Source organism: Phalangium opilio, unplaced genomic scaffold, assembly GCF_054372755.1.
Source record: "Phalangium opilio isolate 3A_F unplaced genomic scaffold, DU_Popi_V2 ptg000369l_1, whole genome shotgun sequence".
In the NCBI taxonomy this organism is placed as follows: Eukaryota; Metazoa; Arthropoda; class Arachnida; order Opiliones; family Phalangiidae; genus Phalangium; species Phalangium opilio.
This window is the reverse complement of record NW_028324232.1, coordinates 567,722-589,124: the sequence shown is the minus strand read 5'-3', so window position 1 is coordinate 589,124 and position 21,403 is coordinate 567,722. Positions and strand designations below refer to the sequence as shown.

The 21,403-nt window shown below is 34.8% G+C and overlaps 2 protein-coding genes and 1 long non-coding RNA gene across 3 annotated transcripts in view; all 3 read left to right on the top strand.

Moving 5' to 3' along the window:
* The window catches only part of LOC149597173 (BTB/POZ domain-containing protein 10-like), a 71,398-nt gene that overhangs the window by 170 nt on the left and 49,825 nt on the right, over positions 1–21,403 (top strand). Inside the window, exon 2 of the mRNA XM_089861146.1 lies at positions 447–618. Coding sequence (XP_089717272.1) covers positions 494–618 — 125 coding nt within the window. The 5' untranslated portion in view covers positions 447–493. The remainder of the gene's footprint in view (positions 1–446; positions 619–21,403) is intronic.
* On the top strand, positions 9,022–9,593 carry LOC149597175 (uncharacterized). The gene is made up of 2 exons (XR_016379271.1): positions 9,022–9,364; positions 9,485–9,593. It is a non-coding gene; the product is annotated as an uncharacterized LOC149597175 (long non-coding RNA).
* Positions 17,979–20,410, top strand: LOC149597174 (uncharacterized). Its single transcript, XM_089861100.1, has 3 exons — positions 17,979–18,057; positions 18,610–18,812; positions 19,364–20,410. Exons 1-3 carry the CDS (start codon positions 17,979–17,981, stop codon positions 19,934–19,936), a joined length of 855 nt encoding a protein of 284 aa, XP_089717226.1. The 3' UTR covers positions 19,937–20,410.

The following is a 21,403-nucleotide window of genomic DNA, read 5'->3' as shown; positions in this document are numbered from 1 at the left end:
AAACGTTCAGCTTACTCGTACAATTACTTAATATTAATCCAATAATTTTCTTAAACTCAAAATAAGCTTAATAACTAAGTTTTTCTGTCATTTTTCGCTAAGCCTCGGCTTCACAAACAAGAAGCTTAGAAGCGTATCAATGAAAAATAGGCCTTACAGTTGACATTTTGCCAACCTAAGATCGTTTTTTTTAAGTGTTAGACACTATAAACTATTGTCTGTTAAGTGTTCTGGGCCAACGTGTCATTAGGAACCTATTTTTACCCACAAAATTAAATTCTTTGAGTTGCGAGGTTGGGTTAATCATCAAGCCATTAATCTAGTCGTCCCACGTTAACTCTAACCTAATTTTAGGTCTAAAACTAATTAATTATTGACTTAATATCGTTAAATTAAGTATATTTATTAAATTGGGATAGTTTTTAACGCAAATTCTTGGGTTCTAGAAGGCCAAATCAAACAGCAATGTTGAAATCAAGTATTTCAAATAGTAATGAGCGGCCGTAAAAGTTCCGATCATTGTGGAGCCTCTAGAAACTACGATAACAGCAGTAGTGATACTGAAACTGATGTTTCTCACGAAGAACGACGTGGTAGACTGTACAAGAACAGAACTGGGTGAATTTTTAAACCATTTACTACCTTAAAATTAGGTCTAAATCTTAAATGATCTATTTTACGGGTTTGAAACATTTTGAGGGCCAAAAATTAACGTAAAATGGGAGTAATTTTAATAGGGAAGGGTTTGAAGTTTGTTTATTTGTATGAGATATAAATGGTCCTATTTTAAATGCATCTGGGACTGAAGTTTCTTAGGGTTATATAGAGTAATGGCAGTCCTCTGCCTTCGACTGTATTAATCTCTATGGGGAAATAACATGGGGTGCCATTAGTCCATTATTCTGTAGTTAATAAGCCTTTATCATTTAGATAACAAATTTTGAATTACTTTTGCTAGGCCTACATTTAAAATGTCCTTGTTATATTTTATTATGTTATGTTAGGCCTATTTTTTTGTTTTAATTTTAACCAAGGCTTAAACACGTCAAACTTGTAAACAAGTTAGTGATATTTTGAGATTGAGAGGTTGTTGAAATATGGATGGGGATGTTTGTTTTGAGTGAGATTATTGCGTTAGAAAGATGACTGGGGACTCAGTTAGGACGGCTTAAAAGGTTTTCAAAATATATTGAAGTTTTATTTATGGCCGTTCTAAAATTGGGTTAAGCCTTGGCTTCAAAACTTTTCAATAATTATATTTAATTTCTTTTATTTAAGTCTGGTAATGGCTCTCAAATTAATGGAAGTTAACTTTGAAACCCTGAACTTAAAATTAATCTAAATAATTTGATCATCAACTAAAATTAGTCTAAACCAAATTAATTTAATTTAAAATGAAATTAAATTTATTTAATCATAATTAAGATAACATTTCATGAACCAAATTTATGCAAATTAATGGACGCATTTCCGAGTAAAGGCTCTCAAAGATGGGTGGGGGGGGGGGAGGGGGGTTAAAAGATATGGCCTATTCTTAGAACCATACCATAGACAGTAGACCAAAATTCCCAGTAGACCGAAAACCTCCTTGGAAATCTGAGCTAGCTTTTGCCCCTGAAACATCGGCTTTTCTCTAAAGCATCCATTTCCTGGTATGGATTTTCTCCCCCCCCCCCCCCCACGCGAAACTCTATCCCCCCTCGCGTAAATCCGGGCGTTCTGATTGGCTAGAGCCTCCCTACCCAGTTTTCCCCCATTCAATTTGAAGACGTCTTCTCAACACGTGTTTTGGGGAATTTTGATACCCTCCAAAATATTGTTACTTTTTACCTAGTTAGAGTGTCACGTGTTTTTTGCTACCATTTCATATGACATCATGGTTTTACTAAAATATTTGTGTTAAATTTGGTGGATATTATTTATATTTTTGTTTTTGGGATTAACATGTCTACAAATAGAAGGTTAGTTTCCCTTTAAAATTTTGTGCTTGCTTAATTTTATGCTAATTGGATAGTTCGTAATGATTTTTTCATTCTGTTTTCGGACTTAAATTTGACATTAATTAAAGATGGGTTAAATTAAATTGGAATTGAAGTTTTATTTTTAAAGTAAAATTAGACTAAATTTGAATGCATTTTTATCGAAAATAGACCAATTTAGGGGTAATATATTGTGCTTAAACCCAAAATAGAGCAATTTAGAGGGATTATATAGCGCTTAAACCCAAAATAGACCATTTTAGAGGGATTATATAGTGCTTAAAACTCAAAATAGGCCACATTAGAGGCAATATATAGTGTTTAAACCCAAAATAGATCAATTTAGAGCTAATATACAGTGCTTAAACCCAAAATAGACCAATTTAGACGTAATATATTGTGCTTAAACCCAAAATAGACAAATTTAGAGGTACTATATAGTGCTTAAACCCAAAATAGACAAATTTAGAGGTACTATATAGTGCTTAAACCCAAAATAGACCAATTTAGAGGTAATATATAGTGCTTAAACCCAAAATAGACCAATTTACTGGTAATATATAGTGCTTAAACCCAAAATAGACCAATTTAGAGGTAATATATAGCGCTTAAACCCAAAATAGACCGATTTACATTTAATATATAATGGTTAAACGCAAAATAGACCAAAGAAGAACTTACACGGGACCATAAAATCCATTTATAGACCATATTAGAGATTATAATATCATTAAGCAAGTAGATCAACAACTTAATGCAACATTTTATGTCAATAAGTGTTTTTAAATTAATTCTAAAACCAGCCACATAATATTTTCAATTGTATTCGATTTCTTATTGTTCTGCAATAAGATCGTTATAGAGGGAACCAAAATACGACCACACAGTCTCTTTACGTAACTCTAGATTCTCGCCTAGAATTAATTTGAAATGTCCTTTATTTTCTATTTCTATTTATTTAGTTCTTTTTTCTTTCTGGTAACAATCAACTACATTGGAAATTCCATTCTATGATTGAGTTAGGCTTAGGTTTAGGTTTTCTTCGGGAGTAATGGCATTCAACGCTACATTCCATTTGAATCTAATATTGTTTAAAGGTTGATAAGTGCCGAGACGATATTATTTTCTTTCTTTTTCTCTTGCTCTGCTTGTCTTTTAAACGCGAGTCCAAGGCTCCAATTTCCCCGGGAATGCCAAAAATTGCGACATTTATTACACCAATTTTACGACGTAATTTCGTCTATTTTTGGGGATGTATTTATTGTTTTCTTTTGTATCTCTACAAAGATGGGAAAGTTGTCTTAACACTACCTAATACTGACCGTATATATGTCTGTCCGATAATCGGGGTTTTATATTAGTATACAATTGAATTATATGGGAAAAACATTGAATTATATGGGAAAAACATTGAATTATATGGGAAAAACATTGAATTACATGGGAAAAACATTGAATTATATGGGAAAAACATTGAATTTTATGGGAAAAACATTGAATTATATGGGAAAAACATTGAATTATATGGGAAAAACATTGAATTATGGGAAAAGCATTGAATTATGGGAAAAGCATTGAATTATGGGAAAAGCATTGAATTATGGGAAAAACATGGAATTATGGGAAAAACATTGAATTATGGGAAAAACATTGAATTATGGGAAAAAATTGAATTATGGGAAAAAATTGAATTATGGGAAAAAATTGAATTATGGGAAAAAATTGAATTATGGGAAAAAATTGAATTATGGGAAAAAATTGAATTATGGGAAAAAATTGAATTATGGGAAAAAATTGAATTATGGGAAAAAATTGAATTATGGGAAAAAATTGAATTATGGGAAAAAATTGAATTATGGGAAAAAATTGAATTATGGGAAAAAATTGAATTATGGGAAAAAATTGAATTATGGGAAAAACATTGAATTATGGGAAAAACATTGAATTATGGGTTTCCATTTAAAAAAATATAATATTGTAATTCGGTACTACTTGTTTCGAAGTATAAATCCATGTCCTTTGAATTTGAGTTGATTAAACTTTAATATAAAAATTTATATAAATAATAACAATAACAATGAATTAACCGGAAGTTAATTTATAATAGCTTAACCGGAAGTGCGGTGGTATTGGTGAAAGCCCAGCCGAACTACGGATATAGACGGCGTTAGCGCCACATTTTCCCCCAACTATCCAATAATCAATCGGTATTATAACAAGTAGTCGCGTATGAATAAATATATACTTCAATCCATTCCCAGCATCGTTAATATTTTAATTTTAATTTTAATTAATTTTGGACAAAGTTAATCCTTAAGGCTTTTGAAATTAAATCCGACGTTGACCCGAAGACCTTAAATTTATTTATATATATATATGTATAGTAGTGGCATCTCGCGTTATATTTGCCTTTAAATTAATACGGGGAAAAGCGTATTAGTGCCATTACTAAGTAAGAAATATTTTAAATAAATTAAAAAGGCTTAAGGAATTTATTTCCTAAATACCCTTAAGTGTTATTGTTTTTAGTCTTTTATATTAATTATTTTCGTCAACTTAACTTGACAGTAGAGTCAAAATGTACTCGAATATAGAATTGATTTATTATGTAACTCCCTTTAGGCTTAATAATATTTAACAGTGAACTCGCTATGAACTTAAGTTGAACCTTGAACCCGAATAAGACCGAGTATATCGATGTAATCTTGGATTGGAACCAATCCTATTAGCATATTGGGGAAGGGAATTATATTATGTAGCCGTCTCACTTCGAAAGTGCCACGGGGTTTAAAGGCAGGGGTTACGTTGATTGTTAAGGACTTGAAATATTAAGTATGGTTAGCTTTGATTCTGATGTAATCTCCAGTACGGATTTTGGAAAATGGAGTAGTTTTAGGGTTAGAGTGTAGCTTCATTTGTATGCAAAATCCGTCTTTCCCCCCCCTTTTGAATAAGACTGAATGCCTTTGGTTATATCTAATGGTTAATTACTAAGGGTTACCTTTTAAAATTTGCGTATTTAATTTATTGATTTGTATACTTATTGATTGATTAGGGAGATTTGATTAACTTGTTAATTATATTGTTCGGATTATATTGGGAGCTTTAAAATGAAACAAACCGCGTTGAAATCGGACGGTAACTAACGAAGTTGGAAAATTTTCAAATTTGTTAAAGTGGAAGTTTGAAAATTTACAACTCTCTCAGTTTTCTATTGGTAGTATTTATAGATTTGGATTAAGCATCAGTATCAACTTTAAAATAGCTAAACCGTCCTGAGATCGGATTATAAATATTAAATACTTCAATTTGAATTTCAAATTCGTCTTTTCAAATTTGAAAAATTTCCAACTTCCTTAGTTACTGTCCGATTTCAACGCGGTTTATTTCATTTTAAAGCTAAGGTCGTGGAGATTTCAAATCAGCCAATTACAATTAATATAAGGCCTATCGTTAAACAGTGTACTACAACAGTACCGAGGTTTTAGGCGTATTTGAAAGCGAAGTCGGGTGAATCTGTGGTATTTCCAGGAAAAGGTCAAAGTACTCTTAGAGTTTGAAGAGGGTGGGCAGGGGGGGATGAATTCAGTCAGCTTCCTACAATCCTTTGGTTGAAGCGTCATTTTCCTACAAGCTAGGGACTCCCGGACCGGAGTTCTCGGCTTAAGGCGGGCGGAACCTAACCTAGGTTAAGGGGGGGGGGGGTTTTGCTTGGCCTTTTCTATTTGAAAAGGACTCGCTACGCCACCAAGCGGCGGGATGCCTCAACACGCGAAAGGAAATCTTACCTTACCTTACCTGACCCACCCCGTCTCACCCACACACACAGAATTTGGGCAAACTTAAATACGAAAATGTGTTAACTCGACTTTATTCTTAAATTAAGGCGTGTTGGCTAAGGTAAAACTGATCAGTTTGTTATTATATCTTAATTTGTTCTGGAATAGATAGAGGGGGGGGGTGTTTGATACCATTAGATAATAGGCGTTCAGTAGAGTAATAGCTCAGAGTATCAGGACTGTAATTGAATAGAATATGTGCAAAATGTAATGGAAAAGTTGGGGGAACATTTCTTGAAAGATAAGAAAGAGTTAGGACATATTTGCATTCAAGTTTTCTGCGGAATGGTTTATTTTGAAAAGGGACTGAAATTCTCTTATTGGGTTCAGTTTGGAGGTGAAAGGATGGCCAGGGGGTTGGGGTTAGGGAGTAGGGACACCTTGATGACGCGTGCGTAGTGAATGGAGTGTCCTTCTCTCTCTCCGTGTGTGTCCTTTGGATGAATTGGTCCCTAGAGTTCTGACCCTAGAATCGGTTGGCTTCACCTGTCCCCGTATCGCTTGATAGGTCTGAATGTAACCCTTTTTCAATAACGCTGACAGGTGACCCCGTGGGAAAAACTATAAAGATACGCTGTGTTAACCGCGCGCGCTCGCAGACATTTACCCAAAGACAGATTTTGACCTTTTTGAAGGATTATTAAAGTTTGCATCGGTGATTTTCTAGATTCGCAATTTGCGGAATTCCAATGAAAATTCCACCACAATCAAATTTTATTAAGTTTAATTAATTACGGTACGATTAATTTGAAACTAAAGGTGAAACGGGGGGCGGTGGTTTTCATTTTAATTAAGAATGACCTTTAATTTAATAAGATGAGCGCATTTTTAATTGGATTTGGTTTTTAAAAGGTCGAAGTTTACATCTTTAAAATTAAATCAGTCGCGATCGACAAAACAAATAAATGAAATGAGTTTGGAATTTATAAACTTGCGAACACGTGACTAAATTAATTTCAAACTTGCGAACACGTGACTAAATTAATTTCAAACTTGCGAACACGTGACTAAATTAATTTCAAACTTGCGAACACGTGACTAAATTAATTTCAAACTTGCGAACACGTGACTAAATTAATTTCAAACTTGCGAACACGTGACTAAATTAATTTCAAACTTGCGAACACGTGACCACATTAATTTCAAACTTTCTTAATTATCAACCGATTTTAACGCCGTTAATTTTAATTAAAAACTGTTCATGAACTCTACTCGATAATATTATAATAATTTATTGTACGTTTTTCGTTTGCCCCGCGACTATCTCTGGAATCGGGCTATTGTTCAAATACAAATGTACACAAAAGGAAACTCTATTTAACTGATTTCTGAAATTTTGCCCTTATTGTCTCCAATACAATTTCAACCCCGAATTAACACCGTGTACGGGTAACGTTAACTGTAACTAAAATCAACTTCTTACGCGGTACAAACTCCAATTGAAAATACAGAAATTCTGAGTTCCCGAAACACGCTCGAATACGTCCTTTTAAAACGGTACACGCTTCGGTAAATGTTTGTTGAAATTAAAGTTCATTTCATTGATAATATTCCACGTATTCTTATTTATTCCGTATTCCATTGAAGCCTTTTATTAATAGAAGTCTCGTTATGGTATAAGATATTAGATTAGACAATATTACTTTGCATTGAAGTTAATATTTGAGTGTATTATAAATTTAGTTGGGTCCTTATGTCAAGGGACCTTGTCAGTTTTGAGGAGTTAACGCGATGTATATCATCACTCTCAGATGGAAGACGGGATAGCGCCTCTATTTATACGTGTATATATTTATATAGAGGATGTATTATGTAATTTTCTATGCATTTCTATATATACAGAGAAGTAAATATACATGGGTTTCATTATTGCCCAAATATATTCAGTATGCCGTGTTTTAGTATGGTTTGGGGATATATCTAATATTGACGTATTTTCAGGGGGTTTGCTTTAATTTTAATTTTAGTATTAATAAGTGTATTGCGGAAGTGCACTAGGGTGTTTTTGAATTAAGTTGGGTGTCGGGCAAGTTTAAAATTGTATGTCAGAAAATTTTCTTAATCTCTCTCCATAGGGTTAACAAGGGCTTACTTACATGACACCTTATAACTCTGGTTCTATAAGAGATACGGGGATGTTCTTCGAGTATGTTATAGCCCTATTTCTTAGCTTTCCAACGATACTAAATACTTGGGGTTTACGACAATCAGGGCCTGAGGAATTAAGCAAAATATTAATTCATAATCGTCCCCTCCATAGCGTTAACATGGACTTACTTACATGAGACCTTATAACTTCAGTTCTGTAAGAGATACGGGGATGTCCTTTGAGTATGTTATAGTGCTATTTCTTAGCTTTCCAACGATACCTAATACTTGGGGGTTACATCAATCAGGGCCCGAATAATTAAGCAAAATGTTAATTAACAATCGCTCCATAGTGTTAACATGGCTTATTTAGTTGACACATTTTAAGATCAGTTCTATAAGAGATCCCATAATTTAATTTCAGTATATTATAGCCCTATTTCTTAGCTTTCCAACGATACATAATACAAATATTCCTCTTAATAGCAGAAGTGTATAAATCCTTACTTTATATTATGACCTTCTCGTAACACGCATAAATCTAAATTTAGGTGTACTCAACACGGCCCCAAAATTCAATACACATTTTTTTGGTTCTTATAACGCAGAGATCATTAGTACATTACCGAATTTTTTTTTATCTTAAATAATGGCCTTAGGCTCGAGTTAAAAAAGGAACCCGTTGTTAAGGCTGATCTCCCTCCCTTCCCCCAAGTAAAATTTTGCCTGAAATCTAACAGCTGTTACTTCTTAAATATTGGGCAGCAAAGGCTCTTTAAGGACTAACCTTAATTGACAATAGAACCAAGCTAGGGATTCCTGTTTTTCCAATCCAGGTTTGAAATACATTAGAATAAGGTTTGACACTTGGAAACAGCGGCTTGAAATATTGAAGTAATGACGTTATACTTTGTGTACAGGGTGTGTCTGTCCATTCCATAAAGGGCCGGGGTGTTCGGTACATGACCCTTGTGGGGTGGGAGCAAAATCGGTGTGGTCATCTAAGTATAGATGTTAAATACATTTTCGGACTCTTGATTGATATCACTGATTTCCCATAGAACCATCCATGCATCCCAGTGCATGATTGTACTTCGGTAAACTATAATTACCCAAGGTTCTTAAACTCGCATCCGCTTATATAGGTTGGCTTATAATGGGGGGTAATTTTTCGGAGTTTTGGAACGGATGGTGGGGGGGCACGACACCTATGTTTTCCCTAGGAGAGACGTCACTGAATGTCTTAAAAAATAAAACAAGACGTAGCGTTTTTGCCCTCGATTTTTTTCCATTCCCCTCTCCTCGCCTCTCCCATCCTCTTCCCGAGAGTCTCGAGTAGAGTACCCGTCAGCTTTGGGCCTTCGGCTCGGCCGCCGCTCGGGTTCAAGTCCGTTGCATTTCATATTTATTAAAAATTGATTCACAGCGTTCAACCAACGTAAATAAATAAATAAATAAGTATATTATTTAGTATTTAAATATGAACTTTTCACACTGTCCATGTCACGTTAATTTTAGACTGACAACCAATGTAATCTAATTTCTAAAGTGTAGTTAACCAAGGCTTAATTCTTACAGGTTGATATTTTGTATTTGATTGGGAATTTCCTAAGGCAAATAATGCCGAGTTTACACTGCGCTGTTTAGCAAACCTCAGTTGAAGCAAATAAATTTTTAAAATATCCTATGGTTGTGTTTTATTTAATATAGTAAGGTATCAATTCACTTTTAATATCTCAGTTTAAGCAAACACCCTTTTTAAGTCCTAAGTTCAATAGAGACAGACAAAGTCATACATACTATGGGCCCGCCTTACACGTTTTGGAGCTAATCCTAGACATTCAGCTACGTCACTCACCCCGTGCAGGCTCGAGTGCGACGAATTTCGGAAGAAAGCCCAAAGTTTGAGAGAGATAGTCCCCCCTTGATAATTACCATTCTTTTTTTAAAAAAATGAATGCCCTGTACACGGCTTGTAGAATAAGCTTTTTGAAACTAAAAAATTAATAGATTTTTTCATGGTGGTTTAACATTTCTTCTTTTTTTTTAAACAATTTCTCATTAAAATCGTCTTATCGTATAAAATTGAGGTGAAATTGTTATAATTCAAACGGGGATCCCTGTGTTATGCTTGTAATATACTTATAGCGGCTTATTATTAGCTTATGATTTATTTTCAGCCAGCGCGTGGTTCTATTTGAAATTAAGTTGTAAATTATTTAGTATTTTTATGGAAATTATTCATTAATATAGTATTAATTATGTATTTTGTACATGCGAAGTTGTGGAGGATTTTACGTCGCGCCTGTCGCCTTACGGGATTAAAATTTAAAAATTAATATCGTACCAAAATTTTAATCTCTATTTATTAATTTATTTATATATTTTGTGATAAAGTAAGTTTAATTATAAAGTAATTCATTCCAGTGAGTGTTATGTTTAGTTGGAATTGGTGATTGAATTGCGAGTCGCAGTGCGAACAAAACTATGTACCTCCTTTAAATCTAAGCCATAAACTGCTCGGAATTCTATTGTTTAAGTATTGAAATCCGCAATTATCGCGTTGCAGTTACGGTTGGTATTTTGGCAAAATTTAACCCTCCTCGCTGCTGCTATTGTCTTAAATCTGCGGTAGCTAAAGACGTTTACAAATTAGCGACCCCCCCTTCCTCCTCCAACTACCCCAATTTGCCAATTACTCGCTTTCTCTAAATATACTTAATTGATTTCCAATAAAGGTACAGTCTCTCTCAACTATTGTCCTTAACTCTATTTCGCTAATTTGCATTGTTTCGAATTAAAAAAAAATATTTATTGGAGAACTCGAGGTTTTTTATTTTAAGGTGAAATAACGGTGTTTGTTTATTAAGAAATGGTCGAGATATTGATTGGAATTGATACTTTAATTTTAATTTAATTAATGAACATTAATTAACCGTAATTAATTTTTGTCTTTCTAGGTAAGTGTCTTATTCTTATCTTTTATTTTTGGAAATGGAATTGGAGTGATTCATGAACGCTGATGGGTATCGTTGCAATATTTTTTATTCATTTATTTAAAATTTCGTACATATGGATGTATATGTTTACCAGAAATATGGTAATTTATTTACCATTGTGCAAAGCGCGGGAAATGTTATATATTCGCTATATAAGTTAGGTTTTGAAATAGTACATTGAAATCTTCATCTTTTATCGTGTCAATATGAGTTGGTATAACAATAGGTTTTGTATCGGTTTGAGTTGCCTTTCCATGAAAATTTCAACTACAAAAATCCATTGAAATCCGTGGAAATATTATTCTGACAAGTTTATAGAAATTTTTTTGTAAAAAAAAAAAAATGAATTTCCCAAAATTTTTATTTTCATGTCGATAGAATTTTAACATCGTAAAAAAAAACCTAATTTGGTTACTAAATATGGGTTGTTTTTATGAACAAGATTATAACTTTCGACAAACTATAAAAACTTTAGCTTGTTAATTTGCCCCTAATTATGATAGTAAAATTAGTTAGTTATCAGAGTAATTTAACCAAATATTCAGCACCGTAAGCCTTACCTACCCCTTTAAACACAACCTAATCCCCACTTTTATTGCGACAAAAAAACCAAAAAAAAAATTAAACACCTTTTAATATCAAACTTTCGTATGATATCCGACTGACTCTATCCCAATTTCAAAAATTAAGTTTCCAGTTTACTGCATTCACGTAATGGGATGAACTTTAGTAGCGGTTCTTTTAATGCCTTGTCGTAAAGATAACAGTTGTCGTTATATAAAAAAACATGTCGCTACCTTGAATTGCCCTAAATTTAAGCGTTCTTTTTGCGTTATGGTTATATTTCTTTCAAGGGTGTAAAAATGATTTTTACCGCTAAAGTTTAGTTTAGGCACGGAGATTAGGAACCCCATCCCATCCTATCTGGTTCTGGTGGTGATGGTATTTTTGGTTCAACGCGGTTTTATTTCGAAAAACCCCTCGCTTTGAAACGTTACTAGAATTTTTACGGGCTGTTTTTACCAACCCAAAAACGTGTCTACGTGAAGTTCAAATCGTTAGGATTACAGATACGAATTTCGCATTGCTAAGCCTTTTTTTTTCGTAATTTTATTGCAACTATTGGAAACTATGTTTTTCTCAAAGCAATTATAACATAGATTGGAATGCTTTTTCTTTAGAGTTTAGACCTAATAAACGTTTATAGTTGTTTTAGAATTCTATAGATGATTTTACGTCATCAAAATGTCAATTTAGAAAGATTTCTAAAGATAATTGGACATTTGGGGAAAATATTTCGTGATCTAAAAACTTAATTTTGAAAACCCAATCGACAACCGTGAGTCATTATTCTATAATTACATTCTGTAGTTTTTCGGGTTTAGCCCTCTCTCAAAACGGAATTCCTTGAATTTAAACTTTACAAAGGTATTTCTAAATATAAAACCCTTTTAACTTTAAAATACACCGAAAAATTAGCACTTGCTAAAATTTCTTTTTTAAAAAAATTAGTTCATCCGTTTTGTAAATTATTAATTCTTTCAATAGAAGTAAATTAACCTTTGAAGTTTAATATCGATTCCAATTTAACAGATAGTCAATACGTAATACGTTGAAAGATTTATTATTTTTTCTTTTAATAATTTCTTATGTTAAAAATGTTTCTATAACTATACCAACCAAAGTGGTCACGCGAATGATATTGAAGAACTTATAATAACTCTTTAATATCTGGGAAAGAAAAATCGTTAAAACGTCCGATTTAAGGCTTCAACATTAACTGTCAACTAGTCTAGACATCCCTTTGATTTAGAGTATCATATAGACAACTTTACGTGACCCTAAAAACGGCCAGCGTATATCACACACATCATCTAGCTAGCTCTTAATGTCGTTCATATTTCCGATCGCGTGTTCCGAACAATTTTGTTCCAAAGGGGCCAAAATTTCCCTTCTTTAAACGTAACTACGCGTCTCTTATTTTACTTCCTAGTAATAATTTAACCTGGGCGCGACAACTTAACTTGAAAACCGTTAACATAGGAAAAAACCGGTTTTAAATGGGAAGGTAGTCTCAGGTTAAATCGACGTTTTATTTTTTTAAAAAAAAAATATATATGGGTGTGCGCGACAACTTAACTTGAAAACTGTTAACATGGGAAAAAACCGGTTTTAAATGGGAGTGTAGTCTCAGGTTAAATTGACGTTTTATTTTTAAAAAATATATGGGTGTGTGATATTTTCGAAAGTTGAATTTTAGTTCCGAGAGAGGACCTTAATTAAGTGACGTCACTTTTATCTTTAATTATACTCTCAAACCCTAAAGTTTTCAATTTAAATTTATTTGTTTATCTGATAGCAGTTGTTGGTGGTTTTCTTTTAAATTGGTGAAGATATCTTTTTGGTAGTTTTTCCTTTCCAATTAATTTAATGGCAAAAACCACGTATCTCTTTAGTATTAGGCGTTATAACACTTACGTGGTTTTGTAACTAACGTATTTGGGCAGATGCAATCGTAACGGATCAGTTCTATCTATTCTTTTTGAAGAGGTTTTTGGGCAAGGCACGCTATTTCTTTGGGCCGCCCTTTCAACAATCTTAACCCAATCGATCGCCCACACGCGTCAATCTAACTAGAAACCACTATCAATGATAAGCCCGCCTTCCTTAGCCCCTATATTGTAATGCCAAGTTAAGATTAATATTTATCGTTAGTACGTTCGCGTTTTAATATTGAATAAAGATAAGGGTAAAGACATGGGGAATCGGTAATGAGTGTTAGCATAGTATTGATTGTATTCCCTAAGTTGACTCGAATATATTACTTAGACCGTGATCGTGCTAGAGCAATCCAATTTTACAATCTCGGTTCTGTTCTGTTCTCTTATACCCGACTTATATTGAATCGCTGACTGAATTTTGGGATAGATTATAGAGTTTTGCCTCGTCAGGTGTGTTTGCCCTTACCTTACCTTAACCTTCCTCCGTCACACTATTGTTAATATTCTATGAAATTCCTAGTATGACGTCATACATTACGTTGTACTAGGTTTATGTGAAAGAGCTTGCCTTACACGTTCTATGGAATTTTTGTATCTCCCCTGATTTCACTGTGATAAATTTTAGATTAAAATTAGACGTTTACAAGTTACAGAAAATTAAGAGAAATTATTTTAATTATAGCAATTAATAATTAAATAAGTTTACTTAACTTTGTGTAGAAGCAAAGTACGAAACTTGAATTTTGTTGCCATTCGCCTAAAATAATTTTTAAACCTTTGAAATATATGCTTTTTAAAAATGAGGACTGTATAGCGTTTGAGGGGCTTGGTTGGGTCTGATTCGCCACGATATATAAATCATTTTGAGCTTCATTCCAAATCACTTAGAGAGTAAGGAGAAAAATTAACAGCGAACGTGCTTAAGAGTACGTTTGAAATACCCCCATGGTCCTATAACGTGACAAAAATGGGACCCCCAAATTTAAATAGGATGGTTAACGGTAGCCTCCCTGCGCTGTAATACAAATTTGTTTTAATAATACAACTTTTTTCGTAGTTCTACAACCATCCTATCTATTAATTTTTTGAATCCCCCGTTTCAAGTTTAATTTAGAAAGTATATAATAAAGTTTATTCGGTAATGGCACTTAATATAATATATAATACAGTCCGTAATAGTGAGCTGCCATTTCTGTATATTTTTCAAAAGAGTACAGAGACGTGATGATATTTTTCCTTTCCTTTTCCCGTAAAAGCGGAAGTGAAATGTGGGCGGGGCTGGGAGAGAGAGGAAGTTACTTTGATGATTATTTGTCTTAAGCCTTTGCGACATTTCCGTCTTAAAAATTCCTCTCAGTTTCCATGATTTCTAAGGCGTTAATTATGTCCTTTTGAATTTGTAAAATTTTTTAACTTTCTCTTGGTTTTTCAAATGTTTGAAAGAATTAATTCTATTTAAAGAACTAATATTGCCACGAATAAAATTTAATTTAACACAATTTATTATTTTAATTTACTAAAGGTTAATTAATAAACTCGAGTACTGTAAGTCTCTCAGTAGCATTACGAACCGTATCATACTTATGGATGGAACGTATCACTTATAAACTTATGGTTACATTGATATTTTATATATATATATATTATTTAAAAGGCAATTTTGGAAATTCCATACCGCGTGTAGTCGGAAACACCCTAAAAATAGTAGGTTTACTTACGGTATTTTTTATTTCATTTTTTTTTAATAAAAAAATTCGAGGCTGATAGACTATTTCATTCTTAAATCAGAGCGCGTGAATTCGTTCACTTTTTTACGTTTTTCACGCGCTAATATTCTCGAGAAAGTCAAAAGCCTAGCGTTATTCGCGTCGAAATGTCTCGTGCTTTCATCCCATTTTAAAAGTACTTCCTTATCGACATTACGCCGTTTACCATGTTTAAATCGGAGTTAGAGAAGATTGGAGATGAAACGCGATGGAATGAATACCATATATTGATTATAGATATTCATTACGACAATCTTTTCTGGATAACGAAAAAAAAAAAAAAAAAATGCGTGGAAGCCGCTTTCTCCCACTCAGTGATATTGTAGGGGTACAATAAAAAAAGCTATTCTTGTTCTATGACAGAAAATGAATCAATAATATCTAGGATTGTCATGTGAACGAACAATACTATAGAGAAAATTATGGTTCCTCCGTTACTCCGTATGAAGCAGAATAACCGGGGCCTCAATTATAAATGGATGTATAGTACGAATTAATTAGCGTCGAAGCGTATCGTGGAATAGTTCATTATGACTATAAATAACATGGGTTTAATGAAATAAAGGTCAAATAACTAAGTTTTAAGGCCTAACTGTAAGAAATAACTTAATTACTTTAAATGTGTATTTTTTGTGTGGTAGAGGAAAGCAAACATTCAGGGGTTTTCAAGTCCATGTTATTTCAATTGGCCCCTGTAGAAATGTTTATCACGCAATACACTCGTGTTTAAGGGGAAAGCCATCCATCAGGGGCTATGAGAAATTATAATATTTAATTTTAAAAACATAATTAATTATATTTGCTGTTAATTAATTTTCGAGGTGGTATTCACTCCTGATACATGTACAGAGTGTTACAAAAAACCTAGTTATATAACCGATTATGCCCCCAATAAGTTTTATCATCTGAAAAGATCTTAAATTCTCTGGTGCTGAATTGATACCCCCATGATTTCAAGAGTACTCGAGTGTCTACCCCCTCGGTTTAATAATGAAATTATTACAACGGACGATTTAATAACCGAGCTATCTTTATTCTTCATTGCCATCATTGCATTTTTTCGTGGCAAACAATCTTACATTGAAAATAACCACGCTTTCTCTCAACTTGGTCGTCAGGTGGCCAGGAAATTTATAGTGTTTCTGTTTTCGGGATTAATATACGCCCCTCCCCCTTTGTACCCAAGTGGGAAGGGGTGGTCCCTTGCCTTTAACCGGGGTCCCATCCCCCCGGGTAACCCTTAAAATGGCGGAAGAGTTACTTTAGTAAATTGCTTTTGGTTTGGAAAATTTCTGTTTCTACTCAAAAGGGCACCCGGATCTTTTCTGTTTACCGTATATCTTTTGCAAGCTTAATTTAATGCTAGGGTCGAAGTTAAAAGGGCGATACCTTAACCCATCGAATAGTATAGGAACGTAGCTTTATCAATGGTATAATCTTATATTGGGAAAACGGTTTCCGAGAAAGTTTCAAGTTTTTCTAGGTGAAGGGATATAGCTTTCATTTCAAAGAGGTTTCTTGTAAAATTCCCAAAACACTCTTGAATTTGGGAATGTAAATTATATACTAACTTTCTTCGTCTTGAAACCTTTTAAACTAAAGTCAATTCAATTCAGTTCTACGCGTTTTTTATAGATAAGCAGGGTTCATACAAACCTGGAAAACCGAGAAAACCTGGAAAATTCAGGGAAATAAATAGTTGACAAAAACCTCAGGGAAAATTCAGGGAAATTTAGAATTTTTAGTAAAATTCAGGGAAATCAGGGAAATTTGCCTCAAACAGGGGCCGAGTAATTAAGCAAAATGTTCGTGAACATACCCCCCTCCAAAGGATTAACATTACACTATACTTTGGAGGCTCATAACTCTGGTTATATTAGAGGTACAGGGATATTCTTTGATTATGTAATAGTCATATTTGCCCCACCCCCCTCCTTCGTTAACATTTGCTCCATAGGATACTCCATATACGGAAAAAACCTGGAAAATTCAGGGAAGTATATGGGGAAAAACCTCATGGAAATCTCAGGGAAATTTGTTTTCCAAAAGTTGTATGAACCCTGATAAGGTTCTTTTTTCTGTTGGCCAGGCCTTTGGTGAGTTGAGAGATTGCATGCAGAAAGGCTAGTACTTGACCAACTTGACTCACACAACACCATATGGCCTGACAACACTGCGTTGAAGTTTAAGCTAAGAGAAATAGTGAAGAGGTATTATGTATTGCTCCAACCTAGGACTTGGGTTAGATATTCGAGTGTAAAATTTCAATAATCTACTTGACCATAAAGTTTTTCTTAAATTTTCTTCAATACATCTTCCCTTTAAATTTCAGACTTATGTCGGTCATAATTGGGGTAAACTACTATATATGTTATTGTAGGATAGTAAATACTGTCACTTGTTCGAATAGCTAATCCACACATACTATGATACTAAGGAGAGTCGGATCTGTTTGAAATTGCTTCACTTAAAAAATTTGTTTATATATATACTTTAACTTTAAATAAAATTAACTTAATTTGAATATTCTAAAAGCGTGCCAACTTTTATCTAATACTAAGTTGGGGTTGTTTTTGAAAACGTATTCGCGTTGAAACCATTAATACGAGGTTTCTACTGGAAAAACAGTACGTATGATTACATTTTCATAAAGAGCTCTGTAACTTGCGAGTTACATTGACTTGACTTAAGCTCCCAAGGCATTATGGGATAGAGAAAAAAAAATTGTTTATTAGAAACGTATTTCTTTAAATTTTTTATTACATGAATTCAATTTTGGGGAAATACGACGTTTTCGTTGTGAAAAATGGTGAAATCATCCATATTTAGTATATGGTTTAGTTTCATATGGGTTGAAGGGAGGCGAAGGGGTGCTCCAAGGAGAGGTAAGGAAGGCCTAGATGGATCAATATCTTTGGGAATAGCTTGGAAGGTTTGGTCGTCCGTCAGTTGCCGCCACTAGAGGGCGTTAAAGAAAGCCTGGAATAGTGGCGTCATAGGGAAGGTTAAGTTTATGACGCAGTATACTGGAGAGAGAGAGAGAGACGCTTAAAGTGATGCCGCCGCTTGCTGGCTGGTTTGGCGCATGCTCCGTGCAGTGCCTTGTCCCTTTGCCGAGCGATTTTTAGCTGGCGAACCGTGCACCTTTGGTCCTGGGTAAAGAAAGGACACTCCATAGTCGGTGCGGTGCGAGTGCGCGCGCGAACCCTGTATTCCCGCGAGGAACCCGAGACGAAATTTTAGGCTTAACCGAATTCATCGACGAAGTAGGGTTTTTAACGTCGCGAGAGATCCGGTTATTGGTTTTCCTTAAACCTTGGCTTCGAGTCGCTCTGTAAATTATTTGGCCATAGTTGTTGGATTTGTCGCGGAAGGCCCCGTTCTACGTTTGCCGGGTGTAATATTGTAATGCTGGTGGGAACAGTGTCGTTTTTGAGTGTTCGTGCTGTTCTTCAGGGTCGCTATCATATTGTGGGCCAAGGTTCGCTGCGTTTGGAGCAGCCTAGACGGCTATATAGTGTTGCCGCCCAATTACGCTACCGGGGCCCAAAGGGCCTCACAAACGACCAGCCCGCAAGGCTCCCTGCGTCATGCCGGCTCCGGGGGAAGCGCCGGCTTTCGGTGGCCTTTTAACGGACAGGTTCGTTCACTACCAAACCACCAAAGGATATACCCAATAACCCCCTCCCGAAGAATCAGTCCGAATTTTAAACAAGTATATATAAGTCTCGGGTCCAAGTTCAAGTGGTTCAAATACTCCCTGAAGCCTTCAAAATAATTTCTTTAGCGTTTAAGTCCTTATTGCTATGTTTAGAAGTAGACCTCGAGTAAAGCTATACTTAGAACCAGGGTCGAGATGACCTATTTGGGTTCCCAAAATTGTAAAAGCATTCTTTGGTACGGGACTCCTAAAATCCAGTTGCGTTTAGTGCAAGATCTTTTACCATAATCGTTTGGAGATTCAAATAGATCTCTATATATACTTGTTTAAAATTTAGCTTAGTAGGTATATACCGAGCTAAAGGCGCGCGTATCTCCGTTGTTAAAGAGCCTATCTTCTGGACGTATAAACGATTAAGGAGAACCACCTTGAGTTAAGATAGATTGGCTCTTTGAGGAGGGCGAGATAGGCGTCTTAGCTTGGAATATATATACGGGTTTGATTCATTATGACCCCGTCTGTGGTATCAGATAGTCAATGAATTGGATCGGAGTCAGACGTCATTGTCGGGTGTGGGAGTTGGTGGCCTATCCGATCAACAGCAGCAGCATCAGCAGTATTCTCAACAACAACACCATCAACACGCCACTTCGATTCTACCATCGTCCTTATCCCTTAACCCCGGGTTGAACCCGGGGTTGCCCTCGTGCAGTTCGGGCGTGGTAGGTGGCGGCGCCTCTTCTTCTTCCTCGAGACACTCGCCACCCTCGGTACCGCCCTTTCCGCACCCCTTGTCTTCGGATTCGAGCATCGGAGGAGGGGCGGTCGGCTTGCCGTCCAGGTCTTCCTGGATGGACCGACGCGATATCGCGCCTCAGGAATACGAGTGCGAACACAGCTTCATAGACGATGTCCCTCTTCCCATTCCGGCCCCTGACGAGTGCGGCGGCGAGGAGACCTACGATCAACCGGTCCTGACAACTTTCGTCGCGCATCGCGGACATCAGCCATTGGCTAAACTTAGTACGTTCGTCATAATCGCCATTGCGAGTTTCATCGTCGGGTTTATCGTTTTGTCTCCTCTCCTACATCGGATGCTCTGATCGATAACTCGAATCAAGATCGTACAATATCGCCCCTCTCCCGGCCTAACCCAACCGGTTCCAAGTTGTTGTCGCCAAAACCATTCAATCGCTAAGACGAAATACCAAAATTTACGCGCAAACTGTTTTCGAAAACGCTGTCGCGCTCTCTCTCTCCAACTCAAAACTGCGTCATAAATATCGTATCGTATTGTTCCGATATATATCGTGTTATTATCGAGAAAACATATAATAATATTCGATCTAAACCCCAATTCGCCTTGAAATCGCGGAAAACGATATATATTACAAAAAAAAAAAACAACAAATCAGAGTGATACGATATTCGGTGATTGTCCCCTCGAAATAATAATTAAAGATCAACTTGTATTTATACGTGATTCCACAAAAAAACAAACATTAAACAATCGCGTTTAACAATATATAAATATATATATATGACCACAATTTTTTTGTATACCGTTATATTGGGGGTATGGGGGAACATATATATAGTCAAATCCGTCGCATAAAAAGTACAAGTCCTTAAAATATTAATTAAAACCAAAGAATTAATTAATTAAATAAATGAAACTGCCCAATTTAATAAAAACAAAAAAAATTCAAATATGATATAAAAAAATAAACATTCGTCTAAATAGCCACAACGATATTAACGTAAAAACGATATTTAAAAAAAAATGAAATGAAATATAGCCCAAACTTTACGGGTTTTAATTGAGTTTAATAATTAAATAATGAGACGTAATTATAATAATAATATCCAGGGATTTCCGTCCCTGTCGAAGATGGTTGTTAAAACCGTGACGTCATTGCCAGGACTTCCGGTTATGGTGGCCGCTCGTTTCCGCCGATGGGGGGCGCTTAGACGCCGGCGAAGATACATCCTTTAAATATATTTTAATTTAATTTAATTTAATTTAATTAAAATTTAAAAATTAATTTATAAGCTTAGTTTTAAATTAACCAATTTAATTCCCCAATTAATTTTTCGCTCACGAAAACGTGTGGTTATTTCTATCGCTGTGTGGTGTGATTGTGCCTTAGGAAGTCAAAAAACAAAATAAGACGAGGCGAAATTATCATTCAAAACTAAAAAAAGAAATTAACCACAACAACGTTAATTAGTATTTAATTAAACCCCAAAAGTCTTAATTAATCCCCCTCCCATAAATAAATAAATAAACAAAATCCAATTAAATGTTTTTACGATGAAATCCAGCTAATATCACTCCAAGAAAAGTTAAAACTTCCGACGCGGTCAAAGGTCACGTGGTGGTGGTGAAGGTACGGGGGTCGTTCGTTCATTGGTCGAGGTGTGTTTCTATCATTTAACGTTATTTTTCTTGGCTAAATTAACCTAACCTAACCTAATTAAAACTCGTGTTAATTCATATGAAAATTTGAATTCGTTAATTATATTTTAATTTATGCAAATTAGGCGTAACTTAGTAATGTATTAATTGA